General features: G+C 34.1%; 2 protein-coding genes across 2 annotated transcripts; one reads left to right on the forward strand and one right to left on the reverse strand.

The window, feature by feature from the left end:
* Positions 1 to 1,431: 1,431 nt before the first annotated feature.
* Positions 1,432 to 3,105, reverse strand: LOC107552614 (WD repeat-containing protein 5-like). The gene is made up of 6 exons (XM_016234535.1): positions 3,081 to 3,105; positions 2,911 to 2,992; positions 2,750 to 2,783; positions 2,060 to 2,134; positions 1,871 to 1,958; positions 1,432 to 1,780 (listed from the first exon to the last, which is right to left on the reverse strand). Exons 1-6 carry the CDS (start codon positions 3,103 to 3,105, stop codon positions 1,680 to 1,682), a joined length of 405 nt encoding a protein of 134 aa, XP_016090021.1. The 3' UTR covers positions 1,432 to 1,679.
* Positions 3,106 to 3,731: 626 nt separating this feature from the next.
* Positions 3,732 to 21,092, forward strand: LOC107552615 (bromodomain-containing protein 3-like). Its single transcript, XM_016234536.1, has 13 exons — positions 3,732 to 3,802; positions 3,893 to 4,055; positions 5,107 to 5,244; positions 5,354 to 5,498; positions 5,594 to 5,772; positions 7,061 to 7,432; positions 9,823 to 9,951; positions 10,032 to 10,220; positions 10,640 to 10,708; positions 12,273 to 12,505; positions 13,949 to 14,238; positions 16,973 to 17,098; positions 19,321 to 21,092. Exons 1-13 carry the CDS (start codon positions 3,732 to 3,734, stop codon positions 19,440 to 19,442), a joined length of 2,226 nt encoding a protein of 741 aa, XP_016090022.1. The 3' UTR covers positions 19,443 to 21,092.
* Positions 21,093 to 23,387: the final 2,295 nt, after the last annotated feature.

A 23,387-nucleotide genomic window follows, 5' to 3' on the forward strand; every position in this document is an offset into this window, starting at 1 on the left:
TATATAAAAGGTTAGAAATTGATTTGCATTTCAGTGAGTGAAATAAGTATTAGATCCCCTACCAACCAGCAAGAATTCTGGCTCTCATAGATTGGTTATGTGCCCATGTGGAACACAGATTAGTCCTGCCACTTTAACAAGTTACTCCTAATGTCAGCTTGTTAGGTGTATTAGATACCTGTCCACACAATCTGTATCTTCCATTCCAACCTCTCCCACCACCATGGGCAAGACCACAGAGCTGTCAAAGGATGTCAGAGACAAGACTGTAGATCTGCACAAGGCTGGAATGGGCTACAAGACCATCAGCAAGAAGCTTGGTGAGAAGGTGGCAACTGTTGGTGCGATTATTCAGAAATGGAAGAAATACAAAACAACCATCAATCGGCATCGGTCTGGAGCTCCGTGCAAGATCTCGCCTCATGGGCTAAGGATGATCATGAGAAAGGTGAGGGATCAGCCCAGAACTACACGAGAGGAGCTTGTTAATGATCTTAAGGCCGTTGGGACCACAGTCACCAAGCAAAACATTGGTAACACACTACGCCACAATGGACTGAAATCCTGCAGCGCCCGCAAGGTCCCCCTGCTCAAGAAGGTACATGTACAGGCTCATTTAAAGTTTGCCAAAGAACATCTTCCTGGTTTGGAGGTAGAGAAATGCTGACTATGACCCCAAGAACACCATCCCTACAGTCAAGCACGGAGGTGGAAACATTATGCTTTGAGGTTGTTTTTCTGCTAAGGGTACAGGACGACTTCAACTCATTGAGGGGCAAATGGACGGGGCCATGTACTGTAAAATCTTGGACGACAACATCCTTCCCTCAGCCAGAACACTGAAGATGGGTCATGGATGGGTCTTCCAACAGAGATGTGTGCAAACCTGGTGACCAACTACAAAAAGCATCTTACCTCTGTGCTTGTACTAAGTCATGTTTTGCTTGGGGATCAAATACTTATTTCACTCACTGAAATACAAATCAATTTCTAACCTTTATATAATGTTTTTTTTCTGGATTTTTTTTGGTTGGTATTCGGTCTCTATACGTTAAAATAAACCTACCATAAAAATTAGACCTTTCATTTCTTTGTAAGTGGGCAAACTTACAAAATCAGCAGGGGATCAAATAATATATATTAATTTTATGGAAATGTACCTACTACTCCAATGGATCAAAGCCACGAAGACTAATTTATGCCTTCAAATTCAAAGCTTAAATAGTGGAAAATTATGTTTAGAAAGGATTTAAGGATCCTAAGCAACATTGGTAATTCACATATTAATAATCAATCATTGCAAAACACTTAAATGAAAAGCAAAAATGCAATCATTTGATGGCAAAAAAGACCTGAAAATGATCTTGCTTAAAAACATTTATATATCCATTTTTGGTATGTTTACCACCATTCAAACAACTGAATCCATGATTTGATAGAAAACATTTGTTCTTCAGTAATAAATTAAAATGAACTGAAAACATTACAGTAGATTATTTGAGTATATAAAGGGGAAAAGGATCGAGTGAGATTGTCGCTATTCTGAGCAGACAGGACCTGCCCATCTCTCAGATAATAACCCTGCACTAAGTGCTATCAAACCATTGTAAAAGACAGACACTACTGGAAGTCATCATTCTGAAGTTTCTACTAAAGCCTCTGAAGTGCAGTGCTTTAACTTAACAATCACTTTTCCACAGTTTGATGGTCTTGTCGTTCTCCAGGGCTGCAGAGGCAATGATGTTCTCTGTAGGGTGACAAGCTGTCGAGATCACTACATCTAAGGACAAAAAGACATCATACTTATGTTAACAAAATCAAAGAGGCTGCCGTGTGTTTGAGTCTGGGAGGTGTAGCAAATGTCATATACCTGTGTGCCCTTGCAGTTTCTGAACAATTTCTTTGGACTGCAAGTTCCAGATATACACCATGTTGTCTTCAGAGCCTGAGACGATCCACTGAATGAGAGCAAGACGGATTCTGGTTATTCAAAAACTGCTCTAAATAACTATATATACCTATGTATTAAAATACTTCGACAAAGTCATACTGAACCTACCTTTCCTCCAGTCACAGAAAAATTGGCAAACACACAATACTTTTCATTCTTATGTCCAGTATATGTTTTGAGACACTAAAAAAAACAAAAAAAAACAATTAAAAGCTACAATAGTTCAATTAAAGCATGAACATTACCTACACACATGAACTTAACTTAATATTTCATAGACTTGTATTATGTTTATATACAGCTAATTATAAATACTTTAACATAACCCTAAAAAAAAAGTACATTAAAAAACACTTTTTATACAGTTTTTACAAAGGAGGACACCCCTAAAATGAGGTTTTGTCAGATTTGTTTCACTTCTGGGTACAAAATCGTCCCCCAAAATATGGTTAAGTAGGTACACACATATTTTTTGAATATATTAGTGACGACATCTAATTAACTTTCATTGCTAGTGATATTTTTAATCACATAACCTCAACCTGACCCCTAGCTTTATACATAACCCTGACAGAAACCTGTGCAAAACACTACATTTAAATATAATAAACATGATTTGACTGATTTATAAGCCGCTTTAACTAGTCAGGTCTGGCACACTAGTTGGTGTTAACATATGGTGAGTTAACATATATGTGGTATTTATATATAATTTATACTATTAATTGTAATGCATTAAGAAAAATATTTTGATGAATGTTATTAGCAGTCAACATTTACGGTAGTTCAATGACATACCTTTCCCTTGCTGTAGTCCCAGAGCTTTAACGTACTGTGAGGAAAAAAAAAAAAAAAGAAGCATCATTTCATTGTTTGCAGTTTTTCCAAAATTAATATCATCTCAGAAACTGCACTGAATGGAAAAAATAAACAGTCACTAGAGGGATGAGTTCACTTACTTGTCCAGTGTCGCAGCTAGAATGTACTTTCCATTTGGAGAAAACTTCACAAATGAGACAGGAGGGTTATCATCATCTGGAAATAAAACAGATCAGTTCACCATCAACAACAACACTCTCCTAATTTGCATTTAAATTGGCTACATTTATCCAAATTATGCAGCACGTACCATCCTGCCATCTGGCACTTGGCATGCCGCAATATATATTTGAGTGTTATTTACATATAAACATTGATCAATAAACAAACATAGAACTCATCAGCTAGGGTCCACGGCAGCTCAACTGTATTATCTTCCTTTACAACGTCTTTGTGAACTTTTTTGAAGCATGAAAGTTGGTGAAATGCATTTTTAATGGAGGGACAGAAATGTCTGAGGTTTCATTAAAAAATGTCTTAGTTTGTGTTTTGAAGATGAACCAATGTCTTACAGGTTTGAAGCAAATTGATGACAGCATTTTCATTTTCCTGTAAATTGACCCAAAAATTAAAATGTTGTTAAGTAAATTTTCAGCAAATGTTCATTTTTTTGGTGAACTATTCCTTATATTAAAACTCACAAGTTTATGTCCTGCAAGACTCTTCTCAAATTTTGCATCAAAAGCGCCCCATATTTTGATGAGCTTGTCTGCCGCTGAAAACGAGATTGTCATTTCAAAATCTTCAGACATTGGTTTGCTTTCTGTAGATTCAAATTGAACATTATAAAAAGCACTACTTACATGAACTGGCCAACCATTCACCACTAGGGCTAAATTTGACTGATGATATAGCTTTTGTGTGAAATTACACTCGTAAGTATTGAATAATTGTAAACAGCATGGGTTTGGACGGACAGACAGACGTAGCTAATAAGCAGTTGGTCATCAACCCACACCAAATCCTTTCAAGGTTTTTATACATCTTGACCTGCTGACTGTATATTATAATCATGTCACTTATTTGTGATAAACAAAAAAACAACATTGTATACACGAGAAGGTTAAAGGCTGAGCGGCACAGAGAGCGACAGCTATTCATTTACACAACAACAACAACAACAACCCTACAATATATGCAGAATGTGGTTGTGAAGACTCTATGGAAGCATCAGTTTGCGTGGCCTTTTTACACACCTGTGGATGCCATCAAATTGAATCTGCCAGTGAGTAAATAGTTTTTGGCTTCATTTCATAAATATACACTCCATAAATTAGTTTTTCATAAATTTCTTGTCAGAAATGTACACAATAATTGCAATTTCTTATTATGTTTTTTTTAATGAAGACAAAGTCTGCATATATTCAGTAAAACAGTAATATTGTGAAATATTATCGCAATTTGAAATAACTGTTTTCTTTTTTGATGTATTTTAAAATACATTTATTCCTGCTATGGCTAAGCAGAATTTTCAGCATCATTACTCCAGTCTTCAGTGTCACATGATCCTTCAGAAATAATTCTAATATGTTGATTTGCTGCTCAAGAAACATTTATTATTATTACCAACATTGAAAACAGTTCTGCTTAATGTTTTTGTGGAAACTGCAATACACTAACATTAAAAAAAGTTGGGGTAAGATAATTTTTTTTAAAAAATCAGTAAATTTTTTCAGCAAGGACACATTAATTGGTCTAAAGTGAGAGAAAACATTTATAACGTTACAAAATATTTATATTTCAAATAAATGCTGTTCTTTTGGACTTTCTACGCATTAAATAATCCTGAAAAAAATGTATCACAGTTTCCACAAAAATATTAAACAGCAAAAACTTCAGCTTTGATAATGATCAGCTTTGTCATCACAGGAATAAATTACATTTTAAAATAGAAAACAGTTATTTTAAGTTAAATAATATTTCACAATATTGTTGTTTTTGACCTGAAGGTGGCTAGTAAAATTTGTGTGCCTCTAGTGTTACCAAATGGAATTGCAAAAATATTGACTCTTTTTAAAAGGGTCCCCGTCTGCTATTGGTTGGGCAAGCAAATAGTCCTGTCCCAAATTCATGCAGCTAATTGAGTTGGTGTTTTTGAGTCAGAACCTTTTTGTTGTTGTATTGGGATTATCAAAAAAAAAATTATAATGTTTACAGTGCTATGCTAATAGATTTAGTATTTGAACATCTAAAAAATGTATACATCACCCATAAATGTTTGTTTTCTTCCACCTAGTGCATTACAGCTTGTCTGTTTTATTATCTTTGTCGTGCAGGACTACAATAAAATTATCAAGAATCCAATGGACATGGGAACCATAAAGAAGCGACTTGAGAATAATTACTATTGGACTGCTGGAGAATGCATGCAGGATTTTAACACTATGTTCACAAACTGTTATATCTATAACAAGGTAGATTTAAGTTCTTAATATTTACTTGTATTCATATTGGTATAATTTCATTACCAAGTTGTTTTATAATGTGTGATTTAATTGAAATTCCCTTGAAATATTGTCCTAGCCCACAGATGACATTGTTCTCATGGCTCAAGCCTTGGAAAAGATTTTCCTCCAAAAGGTAGCACAGATGCCCCAGGAGGAGGTGGAACTTTTACCCCCACCACCGAAGGGTAAAGCACGGAAACCTGGAGCACCCCCTGCTTCAGGTAACTGTCACGATTAATAAACCTTTGGAGTTACCAGTGACATGCTGCCTGAAGGAGAGATCCCAGCTGACCGTGTCATTCTCACATCCAAACAGAAAACCAACAATCAATAGCACTGACTACTGGTTCGCCATCCTCGTCATGTCCGAGCTCCCCTCCTCAGCTGGCTCAGACTCCTGTAATAGCTGCTACTCCAGTCTCGACCATCACCTCCAATGTCCCAGCTGTGCCCCCTGCCACGTCCATGATCCCAACTGCACAGCCTGTTGTCAAAGTAAGACCAGTTCAAATTATGTGGAAGCAGCAGGTTTTATTTGCTCTGTCCTTTTCATTGTTTCTGTCATAGCAGAGTACATTTTGAGGTCATCTGTAGCCAAGAAGGGGAAAAATTGTTTTAGGGATGGACCAATATGACTATTTATTTTTAAATATTTATCTATAAATTATAAGAAATTACCGTATTAAGATCTGTCTGTCTCTCTGTCTGTCTATCTGTCTTTATGTCTGTCTGTCTGTCTTTCTGTGTCTTTCTGTCTCTGTCTGTCTGTCTATCTGTCTATCCATCTATCTATATACACATTTATATAAAAAGTTTTTCTTTACATTATTACACAACAGCAACTGACTATTGTTATTTATTTATTCATTAAATATTTATGTAATTTTTTTAGTTTTTTATTATTAAAGGGGTCATATGATGCTTTTTTAAAGATCATTATTTGGTGTAACAGAATATGTTGACATGCTTTAATGTTCAAAAAGCACATTATTTTTCAAATACTGTACATTATTGTACATATATATAATATGTGGGGGCGTGTTAGAACGAGCCGTTTTAGGGGGGGCGTGGCAGAGTCTTAACTTTGATAAAGAATATCTCTTTGGTTTTGAGACTTTAGTCTTTGCAACTTCAGGGATCTTATCTATGCACAATCAGCTTGTAACACTCCAAAGAGAAAGGAAAACTTGAAATTGCATCATATGACCCCTTTAATATTTTTTTCTTTTCCTTCCATTTTTTTAGCTTGAAATATTTTAGCAGCTAGACTTTAAAGGGAATGAATTTAGGTGCAACTTCTTTGAGAGGTCTTTAGTTTTCTGATGGCTTTAGTGTGTTAACAGTCTAAAAGTAGCTGTAAGATTGTCAGCACACTAAAACCTCTTCTGAGATGTCACATCTCTAAATTCATCTCCTAAAGCACCTCCGTTTCAGCCATCGAAACAACTTTTGTAACGATTCACTGCCTTCAGTAATACATTTCACATCGCCTACTATGAGCAATGGTCCCATTATTATGCATAATCTGTTTTTTTTGTGAGGACTATGATAGTTTGTGCAATAAAATGATTTGTAAACTGTTTGTTTGTTCAATAACTGTCTTTTATTCTCTGTAAATCTCTAAAAAAAAACATGTCTGATGGGTGTCTGATAAATTTTGACCCTAAACCAGACCACTTATAAAAGGCTTCCTTAAGTGTAGTCTGTCACACACTCTACTGATCATCTGTTTGTTTGTTTTTTTTTGTTGTGTTTTAACACATGCCGATCTACTTTTCCTCAGAAGAAAGGGGTGAAGCGGAAAGCAGACACTACCACACCCACAACCTGCGTGATCACTGCCAGCAGAAGTGAGTCGCCCACTGCGATGTTGGAGTCCAAACACAGTAAAGTCATTTCCAGACGAGAGAGCACAGGTCGACCCATCAAACCTCCCAAAAAGGACCTGGAAGATGGGGATGTCCAACAACAAGGCAACAAGAAAAGCAAGCTCAACGATCATCTCAAATACTCTGACACTATCCTTAAAGAGATGCTTTCCAAGAAGCATGCGGCCTATGCCTGGCCCTTCTACAAGCCTGTAGATGCAGAGGCCCTCGAGCTGCATGACTATCACGAAATCATCAAGCAACCAATGGACCTCAGCACTGTCAAAGTATGGCACACAATTTCACCTTGTGAAGACAGAAGTTATTTAAGTATATAATAGTAAATGTTCATATGAATCGAATACATTTATTTACATAATTAAGCTATACTACACCAAAAAAAAGAAAATAATATACTATATTAAATATTCAAAATGACTACATTTATAATAAACTATAACACTATATCACGATAACAACAATAACAATTTTTGTACTATTACACTTCTAGTGATACTGATATAATAAACTTTTCTGTGAATTATTATTTTTGCACACAGTAGTTTGTATTATATTATTTGAATTATTACATATGTATATATGTGTAGTAATTTTTTTAAACAAATAATTGTATTTATATAAATAAACTAAATTAGTTATTAGTTATATAATAAACATTTCTTTTATTTATTACACACACTCGTGTGTATATATATATATATATATATATATATATATATATATATATATATATATATATATATATATATATATATATATATATATATATATATATATATATATATATATATATATATATATATATATATATATATATATATATATATATATATATATATATATATATATATATATATATATATATATATATATATATATATATATATATATATATATATATATATATATATATATATATATATATATATATATATATATATATATATATATATATATATATATATATATATATATATATATATATATATATATATATATATATATATATATATATATATATATATATATATATATATATATATATATATATATATATATATATATATATATATATATATATATATATATATATATATATATATATATATATATATATATATATATATATATATATATATATATATATATATATATATATATATATATATATATATATATATATATATATATATATATATATATATATATATATATATATATATATATATATATATATATATATATATATATATATATATATATATATATATATATATATATATATATATATATATATATATATATATATATATATATATATATATATATATATATATATATATATATATATATATATATATATATATATATATATATATATATATATATATATATATATATATATATATATATATATATATATATATATATATATATATATATATATATATATATATATATATATATATATATATATATATATATATATATATATATATATATATATATATATATATATATATATATATATATATATATATATATATATATATATATATATATATATATATATATATATATATATATATATATATATATATATATATATATATATATATATATATATATATATATATATATATATATATATATATATATATATATATATATATATATATATATATATATATATATATATATATATATATATATATATATATATATATATATATATATATATATATATATATATATATATATATATATATATATATATATATATATATATATATATATATATATATATATATATATATATATATATATATATATATATATATATATATATATATATATATATATATATATATATATATATATATATATATATATATATATATATATATATATATATATATATATATATATATATATATATATATATATATATATATATATATATATATATATATATATATATATATATATATATATATATATATATATATATATATATATATATATATATATATATATATATATATATATATATATATATATATATATATATATATATATATATATATATATATATATATATATATATATATATATATATATATATATATATATATATATATATATATATATATATATATATATATATATATATATGTATATGTGACCTGCCTGGACCACAAAACCAGTCATAAGGGACAATTTTTTGAAATTGAGATTTATACATAATCTCAAAGCTGAATAAATTAGCTTTCCATTGTTGTATGGTTTGTTAAGATAGGACAATATTTGGCTGAGATGCACAAGGTTAACTATTTGAAAATCTGAAATCTGAGGGTGCAAAAATTAAGTTTTGATATATTTACGGTAGGAAATTTACAAAATATCTTTATGGAACATGATCTTTACTTAATATCCTAATGATTTTTGGCATAAAAGAAAAATCAATAATTTTGGCTATTGCTACAAATATGCCCCAGATACTTTTTGTGGTCCAGGGTCACATATGGTGATTTCAGGTAAATTGGGGCACTTGAATTGAGAGGAGTGAGAAAAAAATGTCCCAATTAACCTGAATTTACCATATACATACCTTATTATAACTAAACTGTGTCTCATACAATGTCTTTTTTTTCAGAAAAAGATGGACAGTCGAGAATACCAAGACGCCCAAAGTTTCGCAGCAGATATTCGGTTAATGTTCTCAAATTGTTACAAATACAACCCACCTGATCATGAGGTCGTTGCCATGGCAAGAAAACTCCAGGTGCAACGCTTGACAATGAGCCATTGTGCCTTATCATGTGCTTTCAGATCTCACCAATCATATTTGTCCATGTCCTGCAGGATGTGTTTGAGATGAAATTCGCCAAGATGCCCGATGAACCCGCAGAGCCATCCTCGCCCAGTGCGGTATCAGCCACGGCAGTGGTGAGCAAGAGCACCGGCAGCAGCGAGAGCAGCGCCGACTCTTCCAGCTCCAGCTCCGACTCGGAGGAGGAACGGGCCACTCGGCTGGCTGAGCTGCAGGAACAGGTGAGTGACAAACAGGTGGGTGTCACCACTTGAGGACCAAGATCCAAACCAAGGGTGGAGAGACAGGCAGAGGCCACATCCACTCCCCCTCACATTCACCACCACATCCTCAGTCTGACTGCTTGTGTCAGAGTCATTTGGACTTTTTTGTTTTTCCTTAATGTCTAATGTTTTGGAAATAAGTGCCCATTTTCACCCTGGACTGAACGTTTAACCCTCTACCGCCTCTGAAGTTTGTGTTGGCATCTTGGTATACATTGGCTTGCATGCTGTCAAACTTCAGATGACCATTTTTAATCTCTCAGTGTCAAACATATTGGTGTCAATTGTAGTAGCTCTCATCATGACAGTTTGTTGTTAAAATACAATTTTGAGAATGACTATTGTGTCCGTTGATTTCACTTTGGCTTTTTTACCAGCAATTCGCTGTGGAGCACCCCAATGGTAACAGGGCGGGGACAAAAAACGGGTGTGCCAAACATTTTCAGGTGAATTATATTTTTACTTCCCGGTCCCCCACCCCACTAACTCCTTCATTTTCGTAGCTGCTTCTTATGTGAGCGGTAGAGGGTTAAGGTGGTGCTTTATGGGGTGTATTTGAGCTGGGCATCTCCCTCAAGTGAGCTTGCTTTGTCACTCAGCTAGTCTTTCGGCTCTGTTTCCCTCTTCTGCTCCGTGAATGACATTGATTGGCATGTTTGTCAGTGAGAATTCAAATTCTTTGCCGGGATGTGGTCTCCAGTGCTTCCAAATGATTACGGTAGAGTCTTTTTTATTCTGTAAATGAGGGTAAATGTTGCAATGAAAACGATTAGAAGTAGAATGGATTTCAAAAATATATATAAAAAAATAAGATGGGGACCTGATTCTGTTCATTGGTTGTTGATTGGATAGAGGCAGATTTGAATGTGAGCTTGCAGTTGATTGTAAGAAAGTGGACGAAGTGATAAGAGAGGTCACCAGAAAGAAGTCTGAAACATACACGGATGAATCATTCAGATCAATAGTTTGCATTTGGAAATAATGGTGAATGAGGGCTGGGTGATATGGCCAAAAATATTATCACAAGATTATTTTCCCATATCATACAAAATCGATATTTATCACAGTATTCAGGAAATGCTTTCCACATGTTTGTTAGACTTTGAGAATTAATATATGCATAACTTCTTTGCTCACAAATAAACTCAAATAAAATTTAGGGCCCCATGAAATTTTTTTTCCTAAATGTGTTTTTATGATTTAATACAAATTTTGCATCAAAAATGGTGACTTTAAAATGTAATCAAATTAAAATATAACAATTTACAATAAAACATTTCATTTGTATTTTTTGTCAAATAAGATGCTGCACAATATAACTCTGTAGATTGATGAAAAAAATTTATTTGTATGATATTTCCTAAAATAAAGTCTTATTTTTATTATTTTGAAAAGTACATTTTAGTATACAATAATATATTTCTGTCATAAATTCTTCAAGTTGAACCAAATTTTTGTTTGTCAGGAAGATCTTTTTATGTGTGTTTGACTTTTTTTTCTTTCTTTTTTTTTATGAAACCTTGAAAAGCTTATGAAGTGACTCTCAGAACAGCTCTGGAAATTAAATTTATGTGTTCATGTTACCCTATGGTGAATTTTCATTTCATTTACTTTAAACTGCTTACATGTGTTTTTTTTAGAAATACTGGACTACTAAATGGAGAAAGATATTGTCTTTGTAGAATTGTTTGATTAATGTGCTGGAATTTTAAAGTAGTTACACATTTTTATGACCATTTTGTTTGCATAGAATTCAGAAGTTAACAGAATTATGCGAGGCTTGGTAAACGTTTCAAAATAAGAGCCCTCTTTTCTGGGGAGAGTACTTCCATGAAAATGAGAGATATGTAGGTGACAAATGCCATTCATTATCCTTTAAATATTCTTCCCTTCATCACCAGTCCCATCATCTGTCCCCGCACAGCTAAGATCCTAGTCTTTTACGTTAGCATCGATGCAGCATGCCCCATCCTCCTGCTTGCTAACCATTCCCTCCACCTTCCTCCTCAGCTGAAGGCTGTTCATGAACAGCTAGCCGCTCTGTCACAGGGTCCTGTGAGCAAACCAAAGAAAAAGAAAGAGAAGAAAGAAAAAGAGAAGAAGAAAAAAGACAAAGAGAAGGACAAAGACAAAAACAAGGTCAAGGTGGAAGATGACAAAAAGGCTAAGTCCTCACAACCGAACAAGCAAACTCGGCAGAAGAAGACCTCTGCGCGGAAACCCAACAGCACATCCACCACGAGGTTAGCTTGTTTTCTACAGTTGGGATGTTTATAACCAACTGTATGATACATTTGTGATCCCATTTAGTGGTTATGGATTTTGTGTGATATCTTGAAAGAATGGCAACAGATACTGTATATAATGCTTATGCACCTATATGTTATGATACCAAGTAACTAGCCATTCATTGTAATATCAGGCCATATTATACATTCTATATTTTATTATAGAGGTTTTAGGCAACGTGATGTGCAGAAATGCATTTTATTTTGCATAATATTTATTCAGAATCCCTTTAAAATATCTGAAAACTATGGAAGCCTGTTTCCACCTCAGATTAAAAGGGTAAATTGTTGTAATTTCTCATAATTGGGATTTAACACTACCATTCAGGGTTTTTTTTTTGTTTGTTTTTGTTTTTGAGAGAAGTTTCTTATGATTATGCAAGGCTGCATTTATTTGATGAATGAAATGAATTCCTGTGATGGCAAAGCTACTTTTTCATTAGTCCAGTCTTCACATGATCCTTCAGAAATCATTCTAATATACTGATTTCCTGCTAAAAAAAACATTTTTGATTATTTTCCATGTTAAAGACAGTTGTGCTCTTAATATATTTTGTGGAAACTGGTAGTTTAATTAATATAAAGTTAAAAAGAATAGCATTTATTTGAAATGGATATCTTTTGTAACTTTGTAAATGTATTTAATTTGACTTTTGGTCAATTTAATGTATCTTTACTATATGAAAATAACTTACAAATTCAAAGCTTTTGAAAGGTAGTGTATATCTTTTGCCATAACTTTATCTCACACAAGTGTGGCTATCTTTCATTATTGTGGAATTATTTCTTTGTCACTTTATTTCTTATTTTAGTTTATCTCTCGTTCTGCTGAAGAAAAAAAACTAGAAAAAAGCTAAAAAACAAGGCAACACTTGCCAATAGGCCAAGCAGGCAGAATTATTAACTGAAAATATCAGCTGATTATTTTGCCTGCCTTGAGTATGTGGATCAATACCAGTTTTAAGTTATAATATATGTGTATGGGTGTATATATATGTGTGTGTGTGTGTGTGTGTGTGTGTGTATATGTGTGTGTGTATATATATATATATACACACATACATACACCTTGCTATGTGTACTGCGTTAGGCTAACCGAGACTTGTCATTTGCATTTATATATTGTTGCTCTTTTGTTAGTTTTGACTGCGTTATTGTCCTCATTTGTAAGTCGCTTTGGATAAAAGCGTCTGCTAAATGACTAAATGTAAAATGTAAATAATATTGAGATATGACATCAGTGTAAGTCAAAGCAATGCAATAACACACAATGTACCATTTATTGGTAGTAGTGATGTAAACTAACTGTCATTATCTCAATCCCAACATGCCAGTTCAGTTTTATGCGTGGAGTTAAGGTTACAAAGCCTTCATGCAAACTACACTTCCAATCCACAGGCAACCGAAAAAGGGGGGCAAACCTGGCTCTGCAAACTACGAGTCTGACGAGGAGGAGTCTCTTCCCATGTCTTATGATGAGAAGCGGCAGCTCAGCCTGGACATCAACCGTTTGCCGGGTGAGAAACTGGGCCGCGTAGTCCACATCATCCAGTCGCGTGAGCCCTCGCTGCGAGACTCCAACCCAGACGAGATCGAGATCGACTTTGAAACGCTCAAGCCTTCCACGTTGCGTGAGCTCGAACGATACGTCAAGTCGTGTTTACAGAAAAAGCAACGCAAACCTTTACGTAAGTGCCTTTCTTTTCCTTCTCTGCAGATGTTGTGGTGGTGCTAGTCTAGGCTTATTTCAGTATTTCATAGACGAGCAGCTCTCTTTTCTTGCCTGGTCCGTCCGCTCTAAAAGCTGAAATGGGCTGTGCTATTTCCTCCTTTGAGCTGGGAGCACTCACCTTCTCCAATGTGTTGCATGACTTTTGGTGGATTATCTTATTTGTGCTTTCCCTGGTATTAATACCTTCAAGTGAAGCTTCAAGGGTTTAAACAGTACATCAGTATAAAATAGAGAACATTTGATTAGACCACGAATTTCCAAATTGTACACAGTGTACATGTAATTAATGTGCACACTGCGCTGTTCATACTTCATAAAGGAATATTCCGGGTTCATTACAAGTTAAGCTCAATCGAAAGCATTTTGGGCCTAATGTTGATTACCACAAAAAGCAATTTCCACTTGTCCCTCCTTTTCCAAAAAAAAAAATAAATTAGAGCGTCAGTTCGTATTTTTCCCATTAGGTTTTTAAAAAAGTGTTTGTTAAAGAGCTCTAAACCATGAACCAAACCAACCAGCTACAAGGTGAATCACAATATTACAAAAGTTGATGTGAAAAATACTTGTAAATCAGACAAAAAGACAATGGTACAAATCTCTGTACTTTTTTTAATGAGGGAAAGAACTACAGGTTACTCTTTATTTTAAGGCGAACAAGCCGTTTTAGGGGGACGTGGCAGAATCTTAACTTTGATAAAGAATATCTCTTTGGTTTTGAGACTTTAGTCTTTGCAACTACAGGGATCTTATCTATGCACAATCAGCTTGTAACACTCCAAAGAGAAAGGAAAACTTAAAATTGCATCATATGACCCCTTTAAAGTAGCAGTGTATGGAAGCCATTGAATAAGAATAAAAGAAGGTAGTTTTGAATTAATATTTTTTCCTCAATTCTGATAAGAAAAATCAACTCGTCATTCTCTCTTTTCCTCTCGGCTCAGAATCATGAGTTTATAGCCCACACTTCTGGCTTTTTCCCTCAGAATTGACAAACTCGCAATTGTTGAGTTAAATCGAGTTCTAAAGTCCGAATTAGGACATATAAACTTGCATTTGCGAGAGAAAAAAAGTCAGAATTGTGAGAAAAAAATAGGTAAATGTTATGTAAAATGTTATAGGTTTAAAGAGTGTTTCATGCTGTAACTGTAGGGCTAATAAAATATGTCCCCTATGAAATGCATATGTGAATATTATTGTTTAAATCAAATTTATGCTTTAAAAGTAGGGTAATCATAGCAGGTTTCATCCCTCGTCTGTCCATTTCAATGTCTGCGTTTAGTTTCAAATGGCATCTTTTGATGACAGTATTAAATAAAAAGATTTGCATTCCGATTCTGACATCCAAAGGCACAACTTTATGTACAAAGGTACATAATTTTCTCTTATTTCATGGATTTTACCCATTTCCCTCCACTTGTTACCAGTTTCTTTCTGCCTCCACAATGCATGTGCAGCTGCAAGTGACGTAACTGTGACGTCTACTCCAAATTGGCCGATAGGGTTAGGGTAGGTTTTGTGTTTCGTTTAGTAGTAGTTGCTTGTAATTATGCCTTTTTTTTACTGTTATTACTATAATAAGTACATGTAACATATGTAACAATGACACTTAAACAAATAAAGTGTTATCGAACTACAATCTCATGATCTACAAGCAGGCACAATTATTACCTGAAAATATGGCATCGGTGGATCAACAGTACCAATTTTATGTTGTTTAAAGTTATATAATTAAATTTGACTTAAGTGTAAGTCAATACAATGCAATAACATTACAGACTGAAGCATTGTGAATGATATGATCAAATTCAAAACAGTGGAAAAATTGATTTAAAGATGTTGATTATGTATAGAAACAACACATTTCAAGTTGATTGCAAAATTAGCTTGCATACCTTTGAGAAGTTTGAGAGAATAAGAACGTTGACTCTATTGCATCCTTTTTAATGGATAAAAGCTAAAGTGCTTTTTTGACTATTTGTTTATCGCAGTTCTCTAATGGGTGAAGATTACTTTGCAGAATCATGGGTAATGTCGTTTTTCACCAAGAATTCCACCGTTAAATATTATTACAAAAAAATAATAAGTTGAAATAATGCTGGCTGATGGCTTCAACAAAAGCATATGCCATTCTAATAGTTTTCTATAGTTCTTTTTAAAGGTTTATCATTTATCGTTAAAAATCGGTTCCTATGTGGGGGAAAATGTAGATGTAAACAATGTGTTAGCATGGTTTTAGTGTGAAGAAATGGCTTACTAACCTTTTTCTGTTGAAAGTTATATTAAATTTCACATGTATAACAATGTCATAAACCCTCAAATAAACTATAAAAATTATGAGCACTTTCAACTTGTTCTGTTAAAACTGTTGTATTATTTATGTAATTGTTTTATAAAATAATCCAATTTCTTTTAAATCCTGCAAAAAAAATGTCCCCCGTTCACTTCCATTGTTGGTGCATAAATGGACCTTTGTTTTTTGAGGGATGAGGCTAAATAGTTTTTTATGATAATAAACAAATGCTGCCATTTGGGCTCATCTTGCATTGAACCCCATAGATTCCTTTAACATAAATTTGTCGTCATGGAGTTAAAAACCAGTGTAGTAGAGTGCTTTTTGCTGCTTGTTGCCACGGCGGTGGGCTACGAGGGCAACCCGTTACTCACCGGTCACCGCTGTGTGTCTCCTGCAGCGGGCACTGGGAAAAAGAGTGCCAAGTCTAAAGAGGAACTGGTTCAGGAAAAGAAGAAAGAGTTAGAAAAGAGGCTACAGGACGTGAGCGGACAGCTGAACAACAACAAGAAACCACCCAAAAAAGGTACCTGTGTGGTAATGTGCAGATGTGAGCAAACAGGTGACCAAACTGGGTTAGCTAGATCTAGGAGGGCAGGATAAGAAAAAAGAGACAAGGATAGGCTTTTTGCTTCACTAATTTGACTAACGGCCTCTGTCAGACCTTCATATGTAATGCTACTCACACAATGAAAATGGTTTACAGGGCTCAACAACAAGGATGGACCACTGGCCTCAGTTTTGGACCAATTGATGGGACTCTCTCTTGCCCTTTTGGGTCAGCCAGCCCTATATTTTGCTTTTTTCTCTTTAAAAATTTGCTAGCAAATTCTGCTTGTCAACTTTAACATGTTAGCTAGATTAAATCTCTTGTTTAAATTGTAATAATATTTAATGGTCTATGACTTGTAATAGTCTTGGTAGATTCTGGAATAATGTATTTAAATTACAAAACTAACATTTTTATGAATTTATACTTGTCTTGGAGTTACTGTATTGTTATAATAACTGTCTATATGATGTTTTTTATAAGTTTGCGGTCAGTAATTTATTTATTTATTTATTTTTTATTTTTTTGTTAATACTTTTATTTAGCAAGAATGCATTAGCTAAATGATCCAAAGTAACAAAGATGTTAAAGGGTTAGTTCACCCGAAAATGATAATTCTGTCATTAATTACTCACCCTCGTGTCGTTCCAAACCTGTAAGACCTTCATTCATTTTTGGAACACAAATTAAGATCTTTTTGATGAAATGTGAGAGCTCTCAGACCCTGCATAGACAGCAACGAAGCTGTAATGTTCCCAGACTCAGAAACGTAGCAAGGACATCGGTTAAACAGTCCATGTGACATCAGTGGCTCAACGTCAGTTTTGCGAAGCTACGAGAATACTTTTCAGCGTTGTTTACATTCAGGAAAAAACATTTACATGCTGAACGTAAACAACGCTGATTACGTTCTGGGGAAAGTGTGCATATGCGTCATGGTACTCTCCAAAATGGCAGAAAACGGTAACTCGGAGAGAAGAATTGTTGAATAAATAGTTTTTGTTTTCTTTGCGCTCAAAAAGTATTCTCGCAGCTTCGCAAAATTGAAGTTGAGCCACTGATGTCACATGGACTGTTTTACCGATGTCCTTGCTACGTTTCTGAGACTGGGAACATTGCAGTTGGGATGCTGTCTATGCAGGGTCAGAAAGCTCTCAGATTTCACCAAAAATATCTTAATTTGTGTTCCGAAGATGAACGAAGACCTTATGGATTTGGAACAACATGAGGGTGAATAATTAATGACAGAATTTTCATTTTGGGGTGAACTATACCTTTAACTGCTCATCAAAATATTCTGTTAAGAAAAAAAGTAAAAAACAAAAAAGGGTTTTCCACGGAAATATTAAGCAGCACAGCTGTTTTCAAAATTTATAATAATAAGAAATGTTTCTTAAGCACCAAATCATATTCGAATGATTTGTGAAGGATCATGTGACACTGAAGACTGGAGTAATGGCTGCTGAAAATTCAGCTTTGCCATCACAGGAATAAAATATATTTTACAATACGTTAAAATAGACATTTTTTTAATTGCAGTAATATTTCTCGATATTACTGGTTTTACCATATTTTTTGATCACATAAATGCCGCCTTGGTGAGCACAGGAGACTCCTTTCATAAAGATTTAAAAAATCTTACCGACTGTAAATTTTGTAACAGTAGTAAATATAGGTATTTTGTACTTAAAGGTAAAATTAGAATAAAAAAATGTCTATGGGTTAATATTAAATAATTAATTTTTTATATTTATTTTAATCATGTCAAGGTTTTTTTTTGTGTTTAGGGGCCAGTAAAAGTATTGACATAAGAATTATAAATCTGAACTACTGGTAGAAAAAAAAATCCTTGCTGTCGAGCCCTGCTTTGGACAAGTCCATTACATTTGGTTAAAACTGCTAGAGAGGCTAATCAAAGTGGTTGTGTATGTGCTGTAACTAACTGACTTCACATGATATCAGCTGCTTTGGTGGGCACGTAATATATTCTGTCCTTTCAACATCAGTTCTTTGCTTTCTTTGTGCATGTCTCTGCTTTATCGTAATACACAGCTGCAGGTGTGTGGGTAAAGCCCTTTAAGATAACAATATATGGACAAAGGTCTTAACGGAAATGAGTTGCATAAAATATGTACATTCAGCGTTTGCTTTCCTCACACATATTGAACCTTGCGATCACTTCTCTTCCCTGTTCCCAGCAGAGAAGGCGGGGTCAGCGCAGGGGGGCGGGCCATCTCGGCTGAGTGGCAGCAGCAGTTCTTCAGATTCGGGCAGCAGCAGCTCCAGCGGCTCCAGCTCCGAGAGCAGTGACTCAGACTGAACAATCGGCGCGTCACATACGTCAACCTCCTCTATTTTCTAACGAGTAGTGTGTGTTGTCATGATAGTATCTCTCTGAAGGCCCATTTTATAAAGAGCTAGACGCATTGCAGATGGCAGAGGATATTTTAAAATAGTTTGTAGGATGCTCTTGGCTCAGACAAAGAGGAGAGTTGGAATAGTTCAAGCAGTTTTAAGGTTCTCGCTGGCCCTCAAAGGGAAACGCCTGGTATCACCAGAGGAAAAAAAAAAAAGACAAAAAAGATATTTTTTTGAAAATATGTCAGTTGTGGAGGTGAAATGGTTGTGTGTGTCCGTTGCTTTTTTTCTTCTTCTTTTTTAGGTTGCTGCTCGTTAGATCCATACTGAAAACATGCGTTAGTGGAAAAACTGACAAATGCCTGGCTGCATTTTACTGATCGAGTAGCTACACAAAGTCTGAAGGAAGAAACAATGAATTATCGGCTCTCTCACTCCGGTGTGGTTCTGTCATGTTGGCATGACTTTTCAGCTCATTCCACATTTCTTTTGCTGACTATGATAATACTCGTCATTGTTACCATTTTTAAGAGAATCTATTTATTTTTTTTAATCCAAAAAGGCACAAAGTTATGTGTGTTTTCAACAGAAATGTTTCCAGTTGACCAGTTTAAATGTAAGAAATTTGGCTCAACATAACTCACTAGTACTCTAGGCCGCAACTGGAAACTGTCAGTATCATTATTAAACCGTTTTCAGAGACTTCGCAATCATTTTTGGCTATTTCAACACTGTACATTTTTCTCTTCCGGTGCGGTCAGCTCAGTATTTGATGTAGAATTATGTCTGAATTTTTAATCTATATCATACGCTCATTTGTTTGTTTTTCTATTTGAATTGTCCTCTTCCTACTTTTTTTTTACTGTTAATTTGTAGGCGCCCCGAGTATCTCATTTCCTACTTTCTATCTGATATGCCTCATCTTTACGAAGTCTACTCATAGGACAATCAAAGTTGTGATTTAAGTTCAGTATATAAGAAATGGGGGTATATTTTTCAAAAATGATGGCAAAAATACATTCAGAAGTTTAAAAACGCCCATAAGGCTGCAGATTGGAATGAATCCGCCTCTATGAAACTCCTCCATGGGAAAACCAAGTGCATACTAGCTCTCTTGGACAAATAGCCACTTAGAGGAGATCTCCGTTAAGAAAAGACGTTGTTATCTTTGACAAGATTTCAAGCAGCTGTGCTAGATGTCATTTCAGAAGGATGTGTGTTGGACAATAGTTATTTTTAGTTGAAAGTATTACAACTAATGTATGTTCTGTTTTAATAACTTTATTTTACTTTAGTTTTTCCTCAAATGGTGTATTGAATGCTTTCAATGGTACCTAGACACTTCTTGCCATGTATCCAGAATAGTTTGGAAATGGACCATGACTGATAATCTTTATAAAAAATATTGAATGTATTACGAGGTTATTTTTTCATTTTCTTCTTGTAGCTGCAGTAATGCCACTCATTCACTGGGTTTGTAGCACTGGCAAGGTTTTATTTCATTTAACAGCCTTGAATTCAGCTCTGAACCCTTCAAAATCATTGGATGTGCTCTTGTTGCCTTAAGTTTAGGTGGCACATTAAAATAGTCAGATTGGTCCGGTGTAACTGATCAAGTTGATGCCAATGTGTAGTTTTTTTTTGTTTTTGTTAAATCATGAAAGCGCATCAAAAAATCGTGATGTAGTGACTTCATTGGGTTTCTTATATGTAGGACGCTTTTAATTATGGTTTGATTTTATGCATTATACCACTGTATTGCATTACATGTTCCTCGTGTCTATAACTTACCTTGTCTCTTAGATGATTTCTGTTACAGCTCCTCTTCCTCAATTCCTCCAGCAGAGCCCAGTAAATAAAACTGATCTTCATGATGCAGACAGAGATATAAAGATATATAATTACAGATATAAATGTATATTCACTACTTATTCGTCAACTCCATCTTGGGTCTAAGTATTTTAGTTCTTTTTTATGAGAGAGAGAGAACATTTGTGTATTGCATGCCAATTTACAGTATATTTCTTAAACTTTGAGCAGTTTATAACATGTCATTCTTTGGAGTAAAATTTTTAAATTGGTAGCGCTGCATATGTTAAGTTCAGCAAGTTTACAAGTATGTTTTGGCACAGACTTACACAGTAATATCTGATGTATAAACTAATCTGAGATTTGGACACTGAGCCCCTCGTTTTTCGTTAATAAATCACAAAAACCCATAGGAGTGTCTTTTTACTATCTAGATATATTTATTGGAGTGCACTTAATGTTTTTATATATTTCTTTCTTTCTTTTTAGAAGACATTAAAATGAGTCAAATGAAAAAATACTGTCTTGAGCAGTGTACTGAGGTCTAGCTGTCAAAATGGACCAACTTAAGTTTGTAAACCTCATTTAAATCTTGATTTAACAAACATTTTTATATTTTTGGAGGCTTCAAAGCTCCATATAAGGAAACATAAAAAACATAAATACTTCATCCTTAAAAGGTCTATTATTAGTGTATTATTAAAATCTTGGGTCTTTTCAGCAATAAAAGTGTTTCTTTTGCGACGAAAACAAAATAGCCCAATAATATTGCTACCAGAGATAACATACTTTGAAAAGATTATATGGAGTTTGTTAAAGTGGGGCATCCAATGATATACATTGTTCACTTTTAATCTGGGTTCAAATTTAGATTTTCAATTGGTTAAACTGAGTTTTGGTACTCGTTAGTCTGTAACTATAATAAACAGGTATTGTTTCTCCAACGATACTGCTGTTGCACTGTATAAATGTTAAAAATACTGTAATATATTGTTCATGAAGCTCAGTGTAAACACGAGCACCCGACTGTCTGAATAATAACATGTGGACAGATCACAAATACTTTAAACCTGCCAGACAGTAACACTCAAATGTGGAGCGAATTATCAGTCACAACAACAACACCGGGATCACATAACAGCACAAATCCGGGACTGTCCAGTGCTGTCGGAGTCTAGTCTTGTTTTGTCCCGTATCACCACTGCCTGGTTGCCGTCTAATATATTGTTCATGAAGCTCAGTGTAAACACGAGCACCCGACTGTCTGAATAATAACATGTGGACAGATCACAAATACTTTAAACCTGCCAGACAGTAACACTCAAATGTGGAGCGAATTATCAGTCACAACAACAACACCGGGATCACATAACAGAACAAATCCGGGACTGTCCAGTGCTGTCGGAGTCTAGTCTTGTTTTGTCCCGTATCACCACTGCCTGGTTGCCGTACCGGCTGTACCAGGAGCTCTGGCTGCGGCTCAGGTAGTTGTTGGGAGGCGCCCTCTCCAGCTCCAGCTGCTGCTGCTGCCAGATCAGCAGCGAGGTGTCCTTGAAGCGCAGCCGCGCGAAGCCCTCCGACAGCGCCTTCTCGGCTGAAGGACAGCGCTCCGTCATTGCGAGGAACGATGAAGGGCGGACAGACGGCCTGATAGATCTCTCATGAGGGTGGACATCTCAAATGTCGTCTCGGTTTTGATCATGCCCTTTTAAAAAATGTCCCGAGGCAGCAGGTTTGATGAAGGGAGAACAGCGACTTCAAACGCTCGTCTTCAGCAGTTGCGCGAAAGCAAAGCGAGGCTTCAGTGATGCTAATCCTCACTGCGTTTAGCTGGCGATGTTTTATGCAGTTAGCAATGACCGACCCGCTGATAGTTGAAATATCGAAATCAAGTCGTTTTATGAGAACCTGGTCTTCTGTTGTATTCAGATTTGATCAACCGTTCACGGTTTCCTCGTGTAATAATTCGAGGAAAAACAGCAGCTTATTAAAACAACGCCAGCGGCTGCCTGTGGCAACAACGTCCGCTTGAAAGAGTCCGACTGCAACCACGAGAGGTTTAATGGTTCCGAGTGCAAGTTCATTTGCATAGTACATC

Source organism: Sinocyclocheilus grahami, unplaced genomic scaffold (genome assembly GCF_001515645.1).
Source record: "Sinocyclocheilus grahami isolate Dianchi unplaced genomic scaffold, SAMN03320097.WGS_v1.1 scaffold454.1, whole genome shotgun sequence".
Taxonomy (NCBI): Eukaryota; Metazoa; Chordata; class Actinopteri; order Cypriniformes; family Cyprinidae; genus Sinocyclocheilus; species Sinocyclocheilus grahami.